We start from the raw sequence: 15,531 nt of genomic DNA, 5'->3' as shown, positions 1-15,531 counted from the left end.
AGAAAGGTCACCTGAATGTGGGGTACATAGATGATTCGTACCTCCAGGGTAGAGATGCCAATGAATGCCTGCTTAATATCTCTGATACGCAGAGATTACTTTCAAGTTTGGGGTTTGTGATTAATGGGCAAAAATCATCTGTCACACCAGCTCAGCTAATCATATTTTTAGGTTTTGTCCTTGACTCTGTGTCAATGACAATTACCCTCACTGATGACAAAAAAGTGAAAGTAAAAGCTAACTGTACAGCAATGCAACACAAGCACGAAACCACCATCACCGCGCTAGCCCAATTAGTCGGCACACTTGTCTCCAGCTTACCTGGGGTACAGTTTGGGAAACTTCATTATAGGAAACTAGAGATAGAAAAGAACTTGGCTCTAAGAGAACATAAGGGTAACTTTGAGGCTCTCATATCCCTGTCCCCAAGTGCAAAAGATGATCTTGCTTGGTGGATCGAAAATGTAGATGCGGCCTTAAATCCAATATCACATGGAAATCCTGTCATTGAGATTAAAACTGATGCGTCAAAAAAGGGTTGGGGTGCATACCTTGATGGTGATACAACCCAAGGCTTGTGGTCTGCTACAGAAAGCCAATTGCACATCAATGAGTTAGAATTGAAGGCAATTCACTTCGCCTTGCAAGCTTTTGGTAAAAGGCTAAATAACAAGCATGTCAAAATACTTTGTGACAACTCAACAGCTGTAACGTATATTAATGCTATGGGTGGAACAAAATCTCCAAGTTGCAATCAAGTGACATATAACATATGGGATTGGTGTGTAAATAACAACACCTGGTTAACAGCAACTCACATTGCTGGAGTAGAAAACACTGAGGCTGACAAAGAGTCCTGCCTATTTAATGACTGCACTGAATGGGCCTTAAAAAGGGAGATTTTTACACAAATAACTACCCATTGGGGCATCCCAGAGACTGATCTATTCGCAAGTAGACTTAATACACAGCTCCCCAGGTTTGTCTCTTGGAAACCTGACCCAGCCTCTTGTTTTGTGGATGCATTTACTATTAGCTGGGATTCCTTGTATTTTTATGCTTTTCCACCTTTTTGTCAAATTCACAGATGTTTACAAAACATTTTGGAGGATCAAGTACCACAGGGAATCATGATCTTACCATTTTGGCCCACTCAAGTTTGGTGGCCACAACTTCTGAGAATGATAATTACAATTCCCTTTGTGTTGCTAAAGCACCAGGACCTACTTTCACTGTCGCATTCTCCCCAGAAGTTTCACCCCTTGGGAAAGAAGCTGACTATGCTGGCATGTCTCCTGTCTGGCAGTCCATCCAGGATCAGGGTATTTCACAAGCAGCTGCAAAGCTCATCATGGCTTCATGGCGAAATGGAACAAAGAAACAATACAGTACCTACATCAAGAAATGGCAAAACTTTTCTGTTCAGAAGTAAATCGATCACACTCAACCATCTCTAGTGCCTGTGCTTGATTTTCTCACTGTGCTATATCAACAAGGCCTTACATACAATGCCATCAACACTGCCAGAAGTGCTTTGTCTAGCTATGTTACTTTAGAGGATGGGACATATGTAGGAAAACACCCATTAGTGTCCAGGCTGATGAAAGTCATTTTTCAAGAAAAACCTCCAAGACCAAAATACACAGAAATTTGGGATGTGTCAATTGTCCTGGAATATCTTCTGTCTCTATCCCCTGTGGACACATTGTCATTAAAGGAACTGACACTGAAACTCGTTGTGTTAATTTTATTAGTTTCTGGCCAAAGAGGTCAGACAGTACATATGTTGAATATTGACCGCATGTCTTTTTCAAATAATTGCTACACCTTCCAGCTTGTGGGACACCTGAAGCAAAGCAGACCAGGAGTTAACAACCCAATTGTTAAACTTACAGCTTTTGAGGATAAAACGCTATGTGTTGTATCTACGTTAAAAGAGTACTTAACAAGAACACAAAACTTAAGAGGCTCAGAAGCCAATTGTTTGTTAGTTATCAAAAACCTTTCAAGAAAGTTAGTAGAGATACTATAAGCCGGTGGGTGAAGACTGTTCTCAATGACTCTGGAATTGACACTTCCAGATTTAAATCACACAGCACAAGGGCTGCCAGTACATCTGCCGCCAACAATGCCTCAGTAAGTCTTGATGACATTCTGCAAACAGCTGGGTGGTGCTCTGAGTCAACGTTTGCCAAGTATTACAAGAAAACCTATTGTTAGAGAGAACATATTTGCTGACAGGGTACTCAGCACTGTGAAGTAACACACATGTGTAAAATAAAATTTTTGCCATGACAATGCCTAATGTTCGTGTTGCTTCAAAACTGAGATCTTACAGCACGATAACGAGGTAGAATAGTAAAATTAAACGAGACTTACCTGTAAGTTGAGGTTTGATTGCAATTCTACCGAGTTATAAAGTGCTGGGAGATTACATGCCCTCCCATCCACCCTAATGCAGTGTGGTGCCTTGAATCACTCACATTAAGTTTTTAAAGACTGAGTTGGCGCATGCGCTTGCTATCTCATGTAATCTCCCAGCACTTTATAACTCGGTATAATTTCAATCAAACTTCAACTTACAGGTAAGTCTCGTTTAATTTTACTATTTTCCCCAAGAAACAGACAATACTAACAGCTTTGACTTTGATGGTTAATAGTTTGACAGGTTTTTAAAGAAATTTTCATTTTCTCGGATTTTGGCTGTAAGCCTACATTTTAAATTGCTTTAACGCTCTGTGTCTTAAGCTGTTTGTTCTGCTTTCGCTGATATTAAACCCAGGTTTTTTTTAGAATCAGCGCACGCAATTATATTTTTCATTTCTTTTGTATAAAAGTGAGCTCTTTGAGGTCAGAAATCTCAATCCTCAATTCGGCTATTTTATCATTCTTATTTACAATGTTCGCCGAGTACTTTCCTTTGTGTAAGGCCCAGCTCAGACGCCGATCTTTTCATGAGCCGAACCTAATTCCTTGAATTAAGTACATGAAAAGATCGGCGTCTGAATCTATTTGGAACGGCTATTTCAATTTGGAACGGCTCACTCGTTCTTCCCGCCTGGCTTGGCCGAGAATTTCGCCTCTGGAACGCCATTGGAACGGCTTTGATTCAGACGTCGTACTTTTTATGTGCCGATCTTAATGCATAAACTATTATAATGTATTTTGCAAGTAATGTGACTAGTTTTACTGGAACTGTATTTGGAACGGCCAAAAATAACGGCGTCTGAATCAACAGGCGTACTTTTGTTAATTTGGGTCGGTCCAAATTCAAATTGAGTTCGGTTCATGAAAAGTTCGGCGTCTGAACCGGGCGTAAGGTATTCTACCAGAGAGTTGTTATAGGTGGATATTGATCAGCTCATATGTAAAGGTGACAAAATCCGTGGAGGTTCGTAGACTTCGCTTTCCGGCGTCGAGATCGTACTGAGGACGGTTTTTCTTGTCCCTTCTCTTCTTGAACAGTAGGCACTGAATCCGGCAGAATTCTTCGCCTAGATCCTTCAAAGCAGAGTCAATTAACTCTGTTCAAAGTACACAGATCTCTCGAAACAGTCCTACGAGAAGTGTTCGGAGTAGATCACAAATATTTCTGTAGGATTCAAGTTTACTCGTCGAGGTCGCACAAATGGCATCCGTTTTTCCCGCTCTGATCTATTTGCAAGGCTCCTATGCAGAGAAATACTTGCAGCATGGTCTGCACGATTACTTCAGCTTTGAATTACGCATCGATGCCCATTAATTTTTGTTTAGTTTTTGTAAGAATAGAGTAAAGGACTCTGTTATGTTTGCTTGACATTTTGCCATGTGAGATTTTCGCGTTGAGCCTTTGACTTCACTTCCTCTGAGTCCTGCGATCAACTTTGGAACATGATCAAATAATGGCGGATGCCGGCGAAATCGTGAATTTAACTGCCCGAAAAAAAGATATTTCTGGTGCTCCGTCTAAACTGAAATTTGGCAGAGTAGGTGAAGGAGACACACTGAACACAAAAATAGAAAAAAATGATGTACGAAAATGTTGATCTCAGGGACATTTTAATAAGTTGCTGTAAAGCTGCTAACCTTTTTAAGTTACATTTATTAATGCTCGTGGTTTGTTTGTGTTTTTATTTTGCTCTACGAAGAGTAAAAAAATATTTAATAAGATGACGGTAAGAACACCAGTGAAAATAAAAAAGAGAAAAACAAAACAACTTGAAGAGATTAAAAGAAGTTAGAAAGGGACAATGTCATAAAAGCTCTAGAGATTTCCGTTTGTTTAGTCGAGCAAGGGATATTTCAGGCCGTTCTTGTTTTCTACAGATCGATTTAAGTATTTAAGGAACCCATGTAGCACAAAGGCACGTTCTTTCATTCTGTAGAGCCAAATTTACTATCTAGCTATAAGGAAGTAAAAGTCACTTTGCCATTTAGCTCCAGAGGGATCAGTTATAAATCCTAACACAATCTTATTCTCAAGGAGATAGTTTTATGGGATATTTTGGTTGTGCTTTAACCTTTAAGTTAACTTTTATAACTGAAAATAACGACACATTTGAAACTAAATTTATAAGACATGTTTCGGTCGTTCAACGACCATTTCAGTTGAGAGTAGAAATAATTTGAAGTTACATTATAATGTAATGCTAAACAAAAGCTATTGAAACTGACAGAATACCCAAAGGTAACAAAAGAGTGTATAATATGACGTGTTAATTAGAACGAGAGTTAAATTAACGCGGTATAGTTGCTTGTTTAAAGAAGGTTGCTCCAAGGAGATATGTAGCGCTTTTTTTATCTTAAGCTGGAATCTTGTGGTCGCACGATCTATAACTTTAAAACATTTAACAGAGCAGGAATTGTGGCATGCTTGGGATTGTTGAAGATGTTGAAAGATATGTGAGGTCCTGTCCCTGTCAAAGTGTTCGCGAATGCGTGTCGAAAGGTGTCGGCTAGTTTCGCTGACATAGCAAGAATTACAGCTTGCACAGGTAAACTTGTAAACAACATTCGAACGAAGTTCGATAGGCACAGGGTCCTTCACACCGAACATGTTGCGGATCTTGAAGGAGGGAAAGGCTAGCTTAACATCGAGATTGTTACAATAACGTTTAAGTAATTTATGTAATCTTTTTTGTGCTACAATAGAGAAGGGGCGACTATATCACATTAATTTAACTCTTTCGATCTAATTAACACGTCTTATTATCTTTTGTCACCTTTGGGTATTCTGTCAGTTTCAATAGCTTTTGTTTAGTACTACATCATAAATTCAAATGTAATTTCAAATCAGTTCTACTCTCAACTAAAGATGGTCGTTGAACGACCGAAACATGTCTTATAAATTTAGTTTCAAATGTGTCGTTATTTTTATAAAAAATTGCTGTCTGCTCCTTTCCAGACCTTTTGGAAAGTTAACTTTTCCCAAAAAATTTTCCAGCAGCTAGGGATATTCGTACTTTATCAATTTTTTAGGTGTAGTTTAAGGCTACCGTGGTTTCATGGTCTGTTGTCGCCCATGCGTCCAAGATTTCGATTTTATTTGTTTACCATTTTAGTTCTTTCGGGAATGGGATTTATGGAATTTTCGCTGTTGGTGCCGATCCAAAAGGCTTGTTTTCTTTTCAGAATCACTGGAGTAAGACAGGGTTGCCTTCTGTTGCCTTACCTTTTCATTCTTTCGGCTGAGGTATTTAGCCAATAAAATAAAGGAATTCGGGTACATTGTAAAGAAATAAATGTAAGGCAGCATGTAGATGATCTTAGACGGCAATAAAGTATCGCTTACAACTGCTTTTGGTTTAATTGATAATATCGGCGAAGTCTACGAGACTCAAATGAATCAGTACGCACTTTATATCCGTGCTTGACTGTTTTGAAAAGAACGCCCAGACATAGTGAAGAGTTACTACTTGCTTGGAGTAACACAGCACGAATCAAGCGACTTTGCTTCAGCCCTTTACTCACCAGCATGCGGGCTAAACATTTCGGAAAAGAACTCCCACGAAAGGTTGATTTTAAAAATGTTTAAATGTTACATTAAGACCACTGAAACTCAACGTTACTTTTAAAGTGCTTCAGCTATTCGCAGAACTGTCAAGTCAAACGTGCTAAAACAATTCTGGGCACAATCAACTCCCTCTCAACTACGTCTAGCTCTATGTTAATTACGCGATTGCTTTCCTGAAATGACTTATTTGGAAGTAACCTTTTCTTTTCCTCTCTGTCGAACACTGTTTCAAAATTATCTTCCTTCAACGATCACATATCATTCCTTAAAGGACCGCAATTTGTTCCGAGTAATTTAACAAAGCGGAATGCATTTCGAAGTACATGGTCACACTTGAGGTCCACATATGACTGTGCATTGGTCATGCTGCTAGAGAGCTAAAATGAATTCTTTGAGGTCTCTTAAACTTTTAAGAATTTGACTGATTTGATATCGTAGGTAGGTGGAATGTCTATACTTTGTATTCCAGTGAAATTATTGTTAATTTATTATTTTTTAACAATGAGAGCTTTCAACTAGCAAAATGGCTTTTAAAATACTTAAAACACCTTTGAATTTAAGTAGTGATTTCTATTAATACCTCACTTCCAAAGGCCTCTAATACTTATTTTTACAGAATTTAGCTGATGTGTTGCAACAGTAATGAGTGATTGGAAATGGCAGGATTGACTGAAAAAGTCATCTGTTAGGTTAATTATTAACTTGACTTTCCGTTACATAAAGACTGCACACACAGTCTGATAATGATGATGATGATGAGGAGGACAATGAAGATGGCATTGATGACAATGAAAGTAATGATGATGAAAATGAATTCAACTCTAAAATTGATGACAGTATAGGGTTGCTTCTCCATCCAATATTCAGGTTCTGCCAATATTTCTTGCTTGTTCACTCTGAAGACCAAATGCACATTTTAACGTGACATGATATTACCCAGTTCTTGTGTCATCTTCTCAGCTGTTCAATAACAATAACAATAACATTTATTATTTGTATTGTGCTTTTTCTATAAAATATTCAAAAGCGCTTCACAACAGTAATTAATAACTAAAATTATACAATTCTTTGTAAAAAATCATAAACTATATATACTTATTTACATTAAATTAGTGAAAGATAATTACAAATAAAAATATAGATATACTAAGATAACTGAAATCGTTCCTTAAATAAAAATGTTTTAAGTAAAATCTTAAAAGATTCTACGTTCTTTGCTTCGCGCGCGGACCTTGGCAGCTTATTCCATAGGAAAGGAGCAGCTACCAGGAAAGCTCTGTTACCCAATGTTTTCTTAGTTTTCACACTTGGTCTTTCCAGCTAACGACCATTATCGTTGCGCCTCAAATGGTAGGACGAAGGCCGTTGAATACTAATTAAATCTGAAAGGTACTTAGGTGAGAGGCCATGCAGAATTTTAAAAGTTATCAAGAGTATCTTATAATGTATCCTGAAGCGGACTGGTAACCAATGTAGCTCAGCGAGTAGAGGTGTAATATGACAGAACTTGTGCGCACGATATATAAGTCTCACACTTGCATTCATAACACGTTGCAATTTCATAATTTGATATTCTGGGATTCCGTACAAAAGGCTATTACAATAATCCAGTCTACTACTAATGAAAGCATGAACTAATTTCTCAGTAGATTCCCTGGATAAATATTTCCTAATATGACATATATTGTATAAATAATAGAAAGCACTGCTACAAGTCTTTGTAATGTGAGCTCCCATATCCAGATGCGTATCGAACCATGTGCCTAGATTGCGCATGCACGCAGAGGCTACAGGAGAGACTTCAGTCTGCCCAATCTTGATGCTTTGGATTGAAACTTTTGAGAGCTGCTGACGTGTACCTATAATCAGGAACTCAGTCTTGTCACCACTGAGCATCAGCTGATCCTCCCTCATCCATGCTCGGACATCGCAGATGCACTTTTGCATGGCTGATACAGCATCGACTTCACTGGAAGAGTCAGAGGGCTTAAATGACAAATACAACTGTGTATCGTCAGCGTAGTATGGACTGAGGGCAGATGCTGTTTAAGAATCTGGAACAGCTTTAACTCACATAGATGAGTAAGCACTATTTCTATCGCCTTCACACTTGTGCAAGGAAATGAGTATGTAGCTATCAAGATACCATAGGGAAGACTTCACACTATGATTCCAGATCTGTTATGATGTGACATTCTATGTACACTGAAGTAACAGAACAGAAAAACATAATTTTTTTTTTATCAATAACATCAGTACTGGGGTATATCAGTGGAAAACAAATCACACCAGGAAAAAAAAAATTAGGGGTACTGTTAACTTGTATTTATCAAAATGATTTCAAGTTGACTATCTGAAAATTTGAAAACAATAATATAATAGTATAATGGCCTGCAAATGGTGTAGTTGCTCAGTGTAAAATTGTAACTTATTGAAATCACAAACAGAGTCCGGGAAGCTTAGAGCTCACCAAGCTGGTTATACAAGTATGTTACAAATATCTTCCTCCATGTCTATATCTGTGTAACACCCCAAATATGGTAAGTCTGTGGGTTATGATAATGTGAACTAAATATTGTGGATTGCAGTTCAGCAATGGAAAAGGCCAGGTCAAGCATATTAATCAGAAGTTCACATTATTTGATAAACAGAAAACTAAATTTTTAAATAATTTTTTTATGAACCCTTTAACTCCCATAAGCGTAGAAGATAGATTTGATCCTCACAATATAAATACAGTATCATACTGATAAGGGATGAGAATAATTAAAGAAAAAAATTAATTAAGGGGTTATTAGTTGATCGAATATCAAATTCTCCAAACTAACATCATAAGAATTGTATGGCATACAGTAAGGAGAATTGCTTGTGCGATCTTGGGAGTTAAAAGACCTTAGTTCACATCTTTTCTTATGAAGTTTTTGTTATGAATACCAAGATTTTAATAAAGTAAATATTGTGGATACAGGGAATGAGTCAAAAAAAAAAAAACCCTGGCCAATACAAGGTGTATGTTGACAAATTTTCTTCCCTCTCAACTCAGCAAGGAAAATTACATTACCTACAAAAATTCTTTCTGTAGATAATGTATTTAATCTCTTGGTTACCGTTTAAAGTTTGCAGAATAAATTCCTTTTAGAACATAGCTAGCAGAGCCGCGCAATCAAGTTCAGTATACGTAAGCGTGCTCAAAATTCTGATAGTGCACGCTGATAGCGTGAGCAAATCGCTTCGCCAGAAAATTTTTTTTTTCATGCAAGTGGCCATTGTTAGCGTAGGGAAAAATAATATATTTCGCGACAATAATGGATACAAAGAGAGACTCGGCCTACTAGTCCCAAAACGAAGACAATTTTTCGACCTTTTCCATTGGGCTAGAGTTCTTAAATGAGGCAGGAAAAGAGAAAAACAACGGAAAAGGAGACTCGGCATCAGCGCCATCACGATTCGCTTCAATTGATATTGTTTTCCGTTTTTCGCGCTGGATTTGATGTACAATTCGACCGGCTATGTTCTAAAACAGTTGGTTCATGCTTTCAGCTGTGCACTATCGAGTTATGGAGCACGTGGGAAGTTTGGAGAGTACTCAAGAAGCTAGAGTTACCCTCGGCTATTGCCTCGGGCAACTCTTACACCTCTTTCGTGCTCTCCAAACTTCCCGCGTGCTCCATAACTCGATAGTGCACGCTAAAGCATGAACCAATTGTTAATTGGCATGCAGCAGAGTCTGTGGGAAAATGAAAGAAGGATGGAGGATCCTAGAAAAACATTTATTTCTGTTCAAAGCACTTTGAGACATTGCTTTACTGCCAACTTTTATTATAATGTTTTGATGATTCTGTAAAAATGTAAATATAGCTGTACCCCTCTGCACAGGTGTTTATGACTCCCACCATGCCTTCAGAACTGTAATTTAAAATTCCAATTTGGCTGATTAAGTTATTTACAAAACATTCCCGATGAAAGTTGACCACCTGGATATAAATTGGCGTATAATTTATCAATTCTCTCTAGCCCTTAAGTGGGAAACTTTGCAGATTAATGATAAACAAAGTGTTTCTCCTACTTCCTGCCCTAGAATCTCTCACCTTATCCTCTTCTCATGTCTATTCCATACCCCTCCCACACCCCTCCCACACCCCTCGTACACCCCTCCCATTTCTCTTCCAACCCTTTTAGCTCCCTATTTCCTTGAGATCCCATTCATTTCACTATTCCACTAAATCTTATAATTTGAATCTGGGAAATTTCTTGCAACCAACCTAATTTTCTTCAAATTAGACAAACAGAACCTACCTTGTTCTTCAGATGTTGTAGTAAAGATAACAATAAACTGGGTACTTGAAGCACCGTGAAATACCTCATGGAAACTTTCACGCATCCTGTAGTGAGTCCAAGTGGAGACCAGAAAGATACGTTTGCACTCGCGATTGATTAGCTTCGATTATTAAGAAATTCGCTTTGTCACTCAGAAAAGTCAGAGATTGATAAACCAACTTTTGATCAATATATGTATCTGGCTAAAGAAGCATTCAAAGTTCTTGGTGTCAAGACTGACCCAACTGATGCCATTGCTGGTTTGACAGAGTCCGACTTTCCCACGAAAGAGGTTCGCAGTTTGAAGCAAGGTATCAATCAGGAGCTTCAAGTGCTAAAAGATTTTCTCAAAGGCGAGAGTTTAAACGAATTAATAGCAGTGAAGGAAAAAGTTGACGGTAGAGCAAGTAAGGAAGACATTGCTTTGTTGGAGCGAAACATTGATGACTTAAAACTAGAAATTACTCAAAACCAGAAAGGTATGAAATTACAGCTTTTCTTTAGCTATATTAGAAATTTCAAGAAAGTTTGGTATATTAAATACTCTATTTCTATCTCCCCAGCCTAAATATACAGACAGAACTCGCCTCTTAGTGCGTTTCGAGATTCAAATAAGTAACGTGACCGTTCGAGAACTGTTCCCTTAAATAGGCCAATAGGTCGACTATGGAATCCGCCATTTTCAGAATGAATAATAATTATTTAATAACCTTGTTGCACACGCACTTATTCTCGACGAGCAATTGACAAACAGCTGCTGCTTCGGTTGTCCCGAAAAAGATCATTATGCATGCATTTGGTCTATCATGTGGACAATTTCAGATTAAATTCAAGGCAATTAGCATTTGATTTATAGTCCTTTATTATTACACAGAATACTCATCATGATTGACACTGTTCTTTGCCATTTTAAAGATTCAACTGACGGTATTGCCTCCGCCATCATGTCTTCCTCCGATGGTTCCACACTTCGCCGGCCGCCAAAGAGAGTGTGAAGAGATCGTCGGTCACATGAGTTCCACATCCACTCGAATCGTGTCGATATGGGGCTCATCTGGTTGTGGAAAAATCTTCAGTGGCAACTGTTGTGGAACATAAACTCCAGGATAATGAATCACCCGTCTATATTTCTTCTCCTTACGAAGGCTAAACTCAAAAACTGTTCTAATATCAAAGCTGTTTAGCTTTTCAGAAGAACTACAGAAGATGAACTACCTCAGCAGCTACCGATAGACGAAGATCTTTTCAAAGTTTTCACTGAGATTTCGGACGAGTTTGTGATGATTCTTGACAATGCTGATGACTTACTCGAAAGTGGAGCACCGAACGTGAAGGAAAATTTTATACAGTTTCTTCAAGACATTCTCAGTCGATCCAAGAAGGCAACTATTGTTATTACCACGAGAGAATCGCTTGAATTCATGAACGTGCATTTTGAAGGCCACCATGAGGTGAGAATAGGGTCATTTGATGAGTCCTTCTCTCAAGCGTTAGTGAGTGAGTTACTTTCAAACGCTATTACCACATCTGATGGTGAAAAAATTGTGAAAATCTGCGGGCATGTACCTTTGGCCATTAAGTTTTTGTGTTCCACCATTACTAAAGACAACACCCAATCAAGTCAGTTTCTTGAGGAATGGAAAAAATCTGTAGAAAGAAACATTGTGGATCTGTTGGACAATCCAGACTATCCTAGCAATCTGAGATTAAAATTTTTATTCAAATCGTCTTTTGTAAGACTTTCAGTACAGGAGAAAGAGGCGCTTGTGTCTCTAAGTATTATATCAGAGGATTTTAACCTCTCGGTAGCTGCAGCTGTCATGGGTATTAAAACAAACCTCGAGGCCAAAAAGATGTTGCATAGGCTTCGGAGGAAATCGCTTCTCGACTCTGGTTCCAAACCTAATTCATTTTCGTTACATAAAATGCTTCAGTCCTTTGTTAGAGAAAGAGGAGAAGATGAAATGATAGAAACGATGCTGAATTCAAAAGTGCGCTTTTCTTCATTTTACGTTTCTCTGTTTGAGAAGTTGAACGAACAATTCTTGACAGGATATTCAATGTCAGCATTTGTTGAGTTCTATGAAGATAAGCAAAATATCATTCAGAGTCTGACAGAAAGTTGTTCAGATCCTAAGACATGTGACGCTGTTTTTGGTGTTTTGATAAATGCAGAAATATTTTTAGATTCCCTTTTCTGGTGCGAAGGAAAAGTCACCGACAAAATATACGAATCAGCAGTCGATGCAGCAAAGAAGCTTGAAAAAGGCTTTTTTTACAAAGAGCTACTGATTTCCCTGGCTTTTAATGAAATGTGTTGGGGCTCAGAAGGAAGAACGATGAAGCTGCTTTCGGAAGTTGGGGACGAGCAAATGTCATGTTCATCTCTCTCGGCAGAACATAAAGGAAAACTCTTTTGTTACAGAGGCATCTATCAAGTGGCCTCTGGAAAAACAGAGGACGGAATACGAAGCTTAGAAGAAGCTCTTTCGTTGATGTCTGGCAATGTTGAACAAAGAATTCTCCGAGTAACTACATTTCAGGTTCTTGCTATTTGTCATTGCTTCAAAAAACAATATTCAGTTGCGTCACAGTTTTATAAGAAGGCGCTGCAAGAATGTGGAGCATTTGTAGACATGAGTCTTCTTATTATTCCTCCAATAGAAAACAAAGAAGTTAGCATTGTCGAGGAAGAGGAACAAACCCTAAAACTAAACACTCCTATTACTTATCCACTTAGATTAGAAATTATCTCTGTTGTTGGCTCAGCAACGAATCATTTATTCATAAATATACGGAGAACTCAATGAGCAATACTATGATTCAAATAGCGAGAGAATTACAGAAACCGATATTACAGAGATCACTCGGCCTTTCGAAATTTCAGCGCAACGTCTGTGCTACACTCAAGAGTGTGTTGAATTATCACAAAGAGGCAACTAAATTGTCTGCTGCAAGTATCAGTTATCATCAAATGGCCATTACGGAATATGGAAACGTGGTATTAGAGACTTACCCGAAACTCTATGAGAATCTTGCGTTACACGTACATCAAGAAGAGCTTCTAAGGAGTTACTTCGACCAGGGTGGGAATCTGTTCAAAATGCAAAAATATTCTGAGGCCCAGATATTTTATAATCATGCACTAAGGTTGCAAATCAAACTGTTTGGAGAAGAACACCCAGACACAGCTCAGAGTTACCAATCACTCGGAGTAACACAGCACGAGTTGGGTGACTTTGGTTCGGCGCTTCAGTCCAAACAGCGCGGACTTAACATCCGAGTTAAACTGTTTGGAGAAGAATATCCAGACACCGCTCAGAGTTACCAATCTCTCGGGGTAACACAGCACGAATTGGGCGACTTTGTTTCAGCGCTTCAGTCCAAACAGCGCGGACATGACATCCGAGCTAAACTGTTCAAAGAAGAACATCCAGATACAGCTCAGAGTTACCAATCACTCGGAGTAACACAACACAAGCTGGGCGACTTTGTTTCAGCGCTTCAATCAACACAACGCGGAGTTGACATCCGAGTTAAACTGTTTGGAGAAGAACATCCAGACACAGGTGAAAGTTACCAATCACTCGGAGTAACACAGCACGAGTTGAGCGACTTTGCTTCCGCGCTTCAGTCCAAACAACGCGGACTTGACATCTGAGTTAAACTGCTTGGAGAATAACACCCAGACACAGTTCGGAGTTACCAATCACTTGGAGTAACACAGCATAAGCTAGGTGACTGCCTCAGCGCTTCACTGAGTCAAGACAGTGCAGACTTGACATCCAAGTTAATCTGTTAAAAGAAGACCACCCAGACACAGTTCAGAGGTACCAATAACTCGGATTAACACAGCACAAGCTGAGCGACTTTGCTTCAGTGCTTCAATCAACACCGCGCGGACTTGATATCCACGTTAAACTGTTCAGTTGGAGAAAAACATCCAGACACAGCTCAGAGTTACTAATCACTCTGAGAAACACAGCACGAGTTGGGCACTTTGCTTCAGCGCTTCAGTCAATACAGCGCGGACTTGACATCCGAGTTAAACTGTTTGGAGAAGAACACTCAGACACAGCCGAGAGTTACCAATCACTAGGAGTAACACAGCACAAGCTAGGCGACTTTGCTTCAGCGCTTCAATCAACACAACGCGGACTTGACATCTGAGTTAAACTGTTTGGAGAAGAACATGCAGTTATGGCTCAAGAGTTGATCGCTTTTGAAAGGGACGAAAACTTGTTCGACTCTGCAGCTCGCAAACATGTTGGAGAAGTTAAATCGCTTATCGTGGTTTTGCTACCCCTTTTGAGTAAAAAAAGTTAAAGAATATTTTTACCTTGGGCTCATGGTGGTGAGGAAGAGATTGCTAAATCTCAAATCAAAATTTGGCAAATCTTTCTCCACTTCTAATATTAATTTATACTTGATAACTTGAAATTATTTGCGAGTAATGCGAAAGCTTTGAGTTGTAAAGTTTTCAAAATGTACTCAGTCAGTCAGAGTCAGTCAGTCAGTCAGTCAGTTAATCAGTTGGTCCATCGCTCAGTCAGTTGGCCCGTCATTCGCACAAAATCTATGCAAACTAGAAGTTGAACTGAAACAAAGTTCTGTAAGTCTGGAAAAGAAAAACTTAGATACTTTTTTTACCTCAAAGTTAAGTTATTTTCAAGTATTCTTACTGTTGATTTTGCATTTATGTTTTTGTCGGCCTTTCACTTTCTCTAAAACACCGTGAATTACTAGTTTTTGTAGTTGACTGACAACTTGATTCTAACAGCCTGCAGGCCACCTGTTACTCGTTTTCAATGTTCATATATGGACAGGCGATTGACCCCTGCCTTAGTAGCTGTTAGAACAATAAAAGATTTCACAGACACTCGCTGAGAAGATAATCAGTGTGGAATACTTTCACTTCACACTACTTTTTATCTTCTAGAGGTATACGATCTTAATTACACATTTATTAAGTAGCTTTAAAAAAAGTATGACTCGTTTGTAAAATTTGAGCAGAATCTAAACAGAAAAGAGACGTCTAGCAAGTTACAATAATAATAATTGCAATAACACATCTTCAGCTTTTTTTTTATAAATAACTTAATCAGTAATCAACTCAGGCCAGCTACTGTCAATGAAAGCCAATTGCTGCAGTGAGGCTGTACACCATTTATTGTTATACTTTTTTTTATAGATCTTTTATTTTCAATGTTATTCGTCGGTCG

At 38.5% G+C, this 15,531-nt stretch overlaps 1 protein-coding gene and 1 pseudogene across 1 annotated transcript; both read left to right on the top strand.

Annotated features, from left to right (window-relative positions):
* The first annotated feature begins 956 nt into the window (after positions 1–956).
* Positions 957–2,263, top strand: LOC148727851 (uncharacterized; annotated as a pseudogene).
* An 8,239-nt stretch (positions 2,264–10,502) lies between these two features.
* LOC148727850 (uncharacterized) lies at positions 10,503–11,357 on the top strand. Its single transcript, XM_088724882.1, has 2 exons — positions 10,503–10,788; positions 11,225–11,357. The coding sequence occupies exons 1-2, from the start codon at positions 10,503–10,505 to the stop codon at positions 11,302–11,304; spliced, it is 366 nt and encodes a 121-aa protein (XP_088581008.1). The 3' UTR covers positions 11,305–11,357.
* Positions 11,358–15,531: the final 4,174 nt, after the last annotated feature.

Source organism: Stylophora pistillata, chromosome 6 (genome assembly GCF_964205215.1).
Source record: "Stylophora pistillata chromosome 6, jaStyPist1.2, whole genome shotgun sequence".
Classification (NCBI taxonomy): Eukaryota; Metazoa; Cnidaria; class Anthozoa; order Scleractinia; family Pocilloporidae; genus Stylophora; species Stylophora pistillata.
This window is presented reverse-complemented; position numbering and strand designations above follow the sequence as displayed.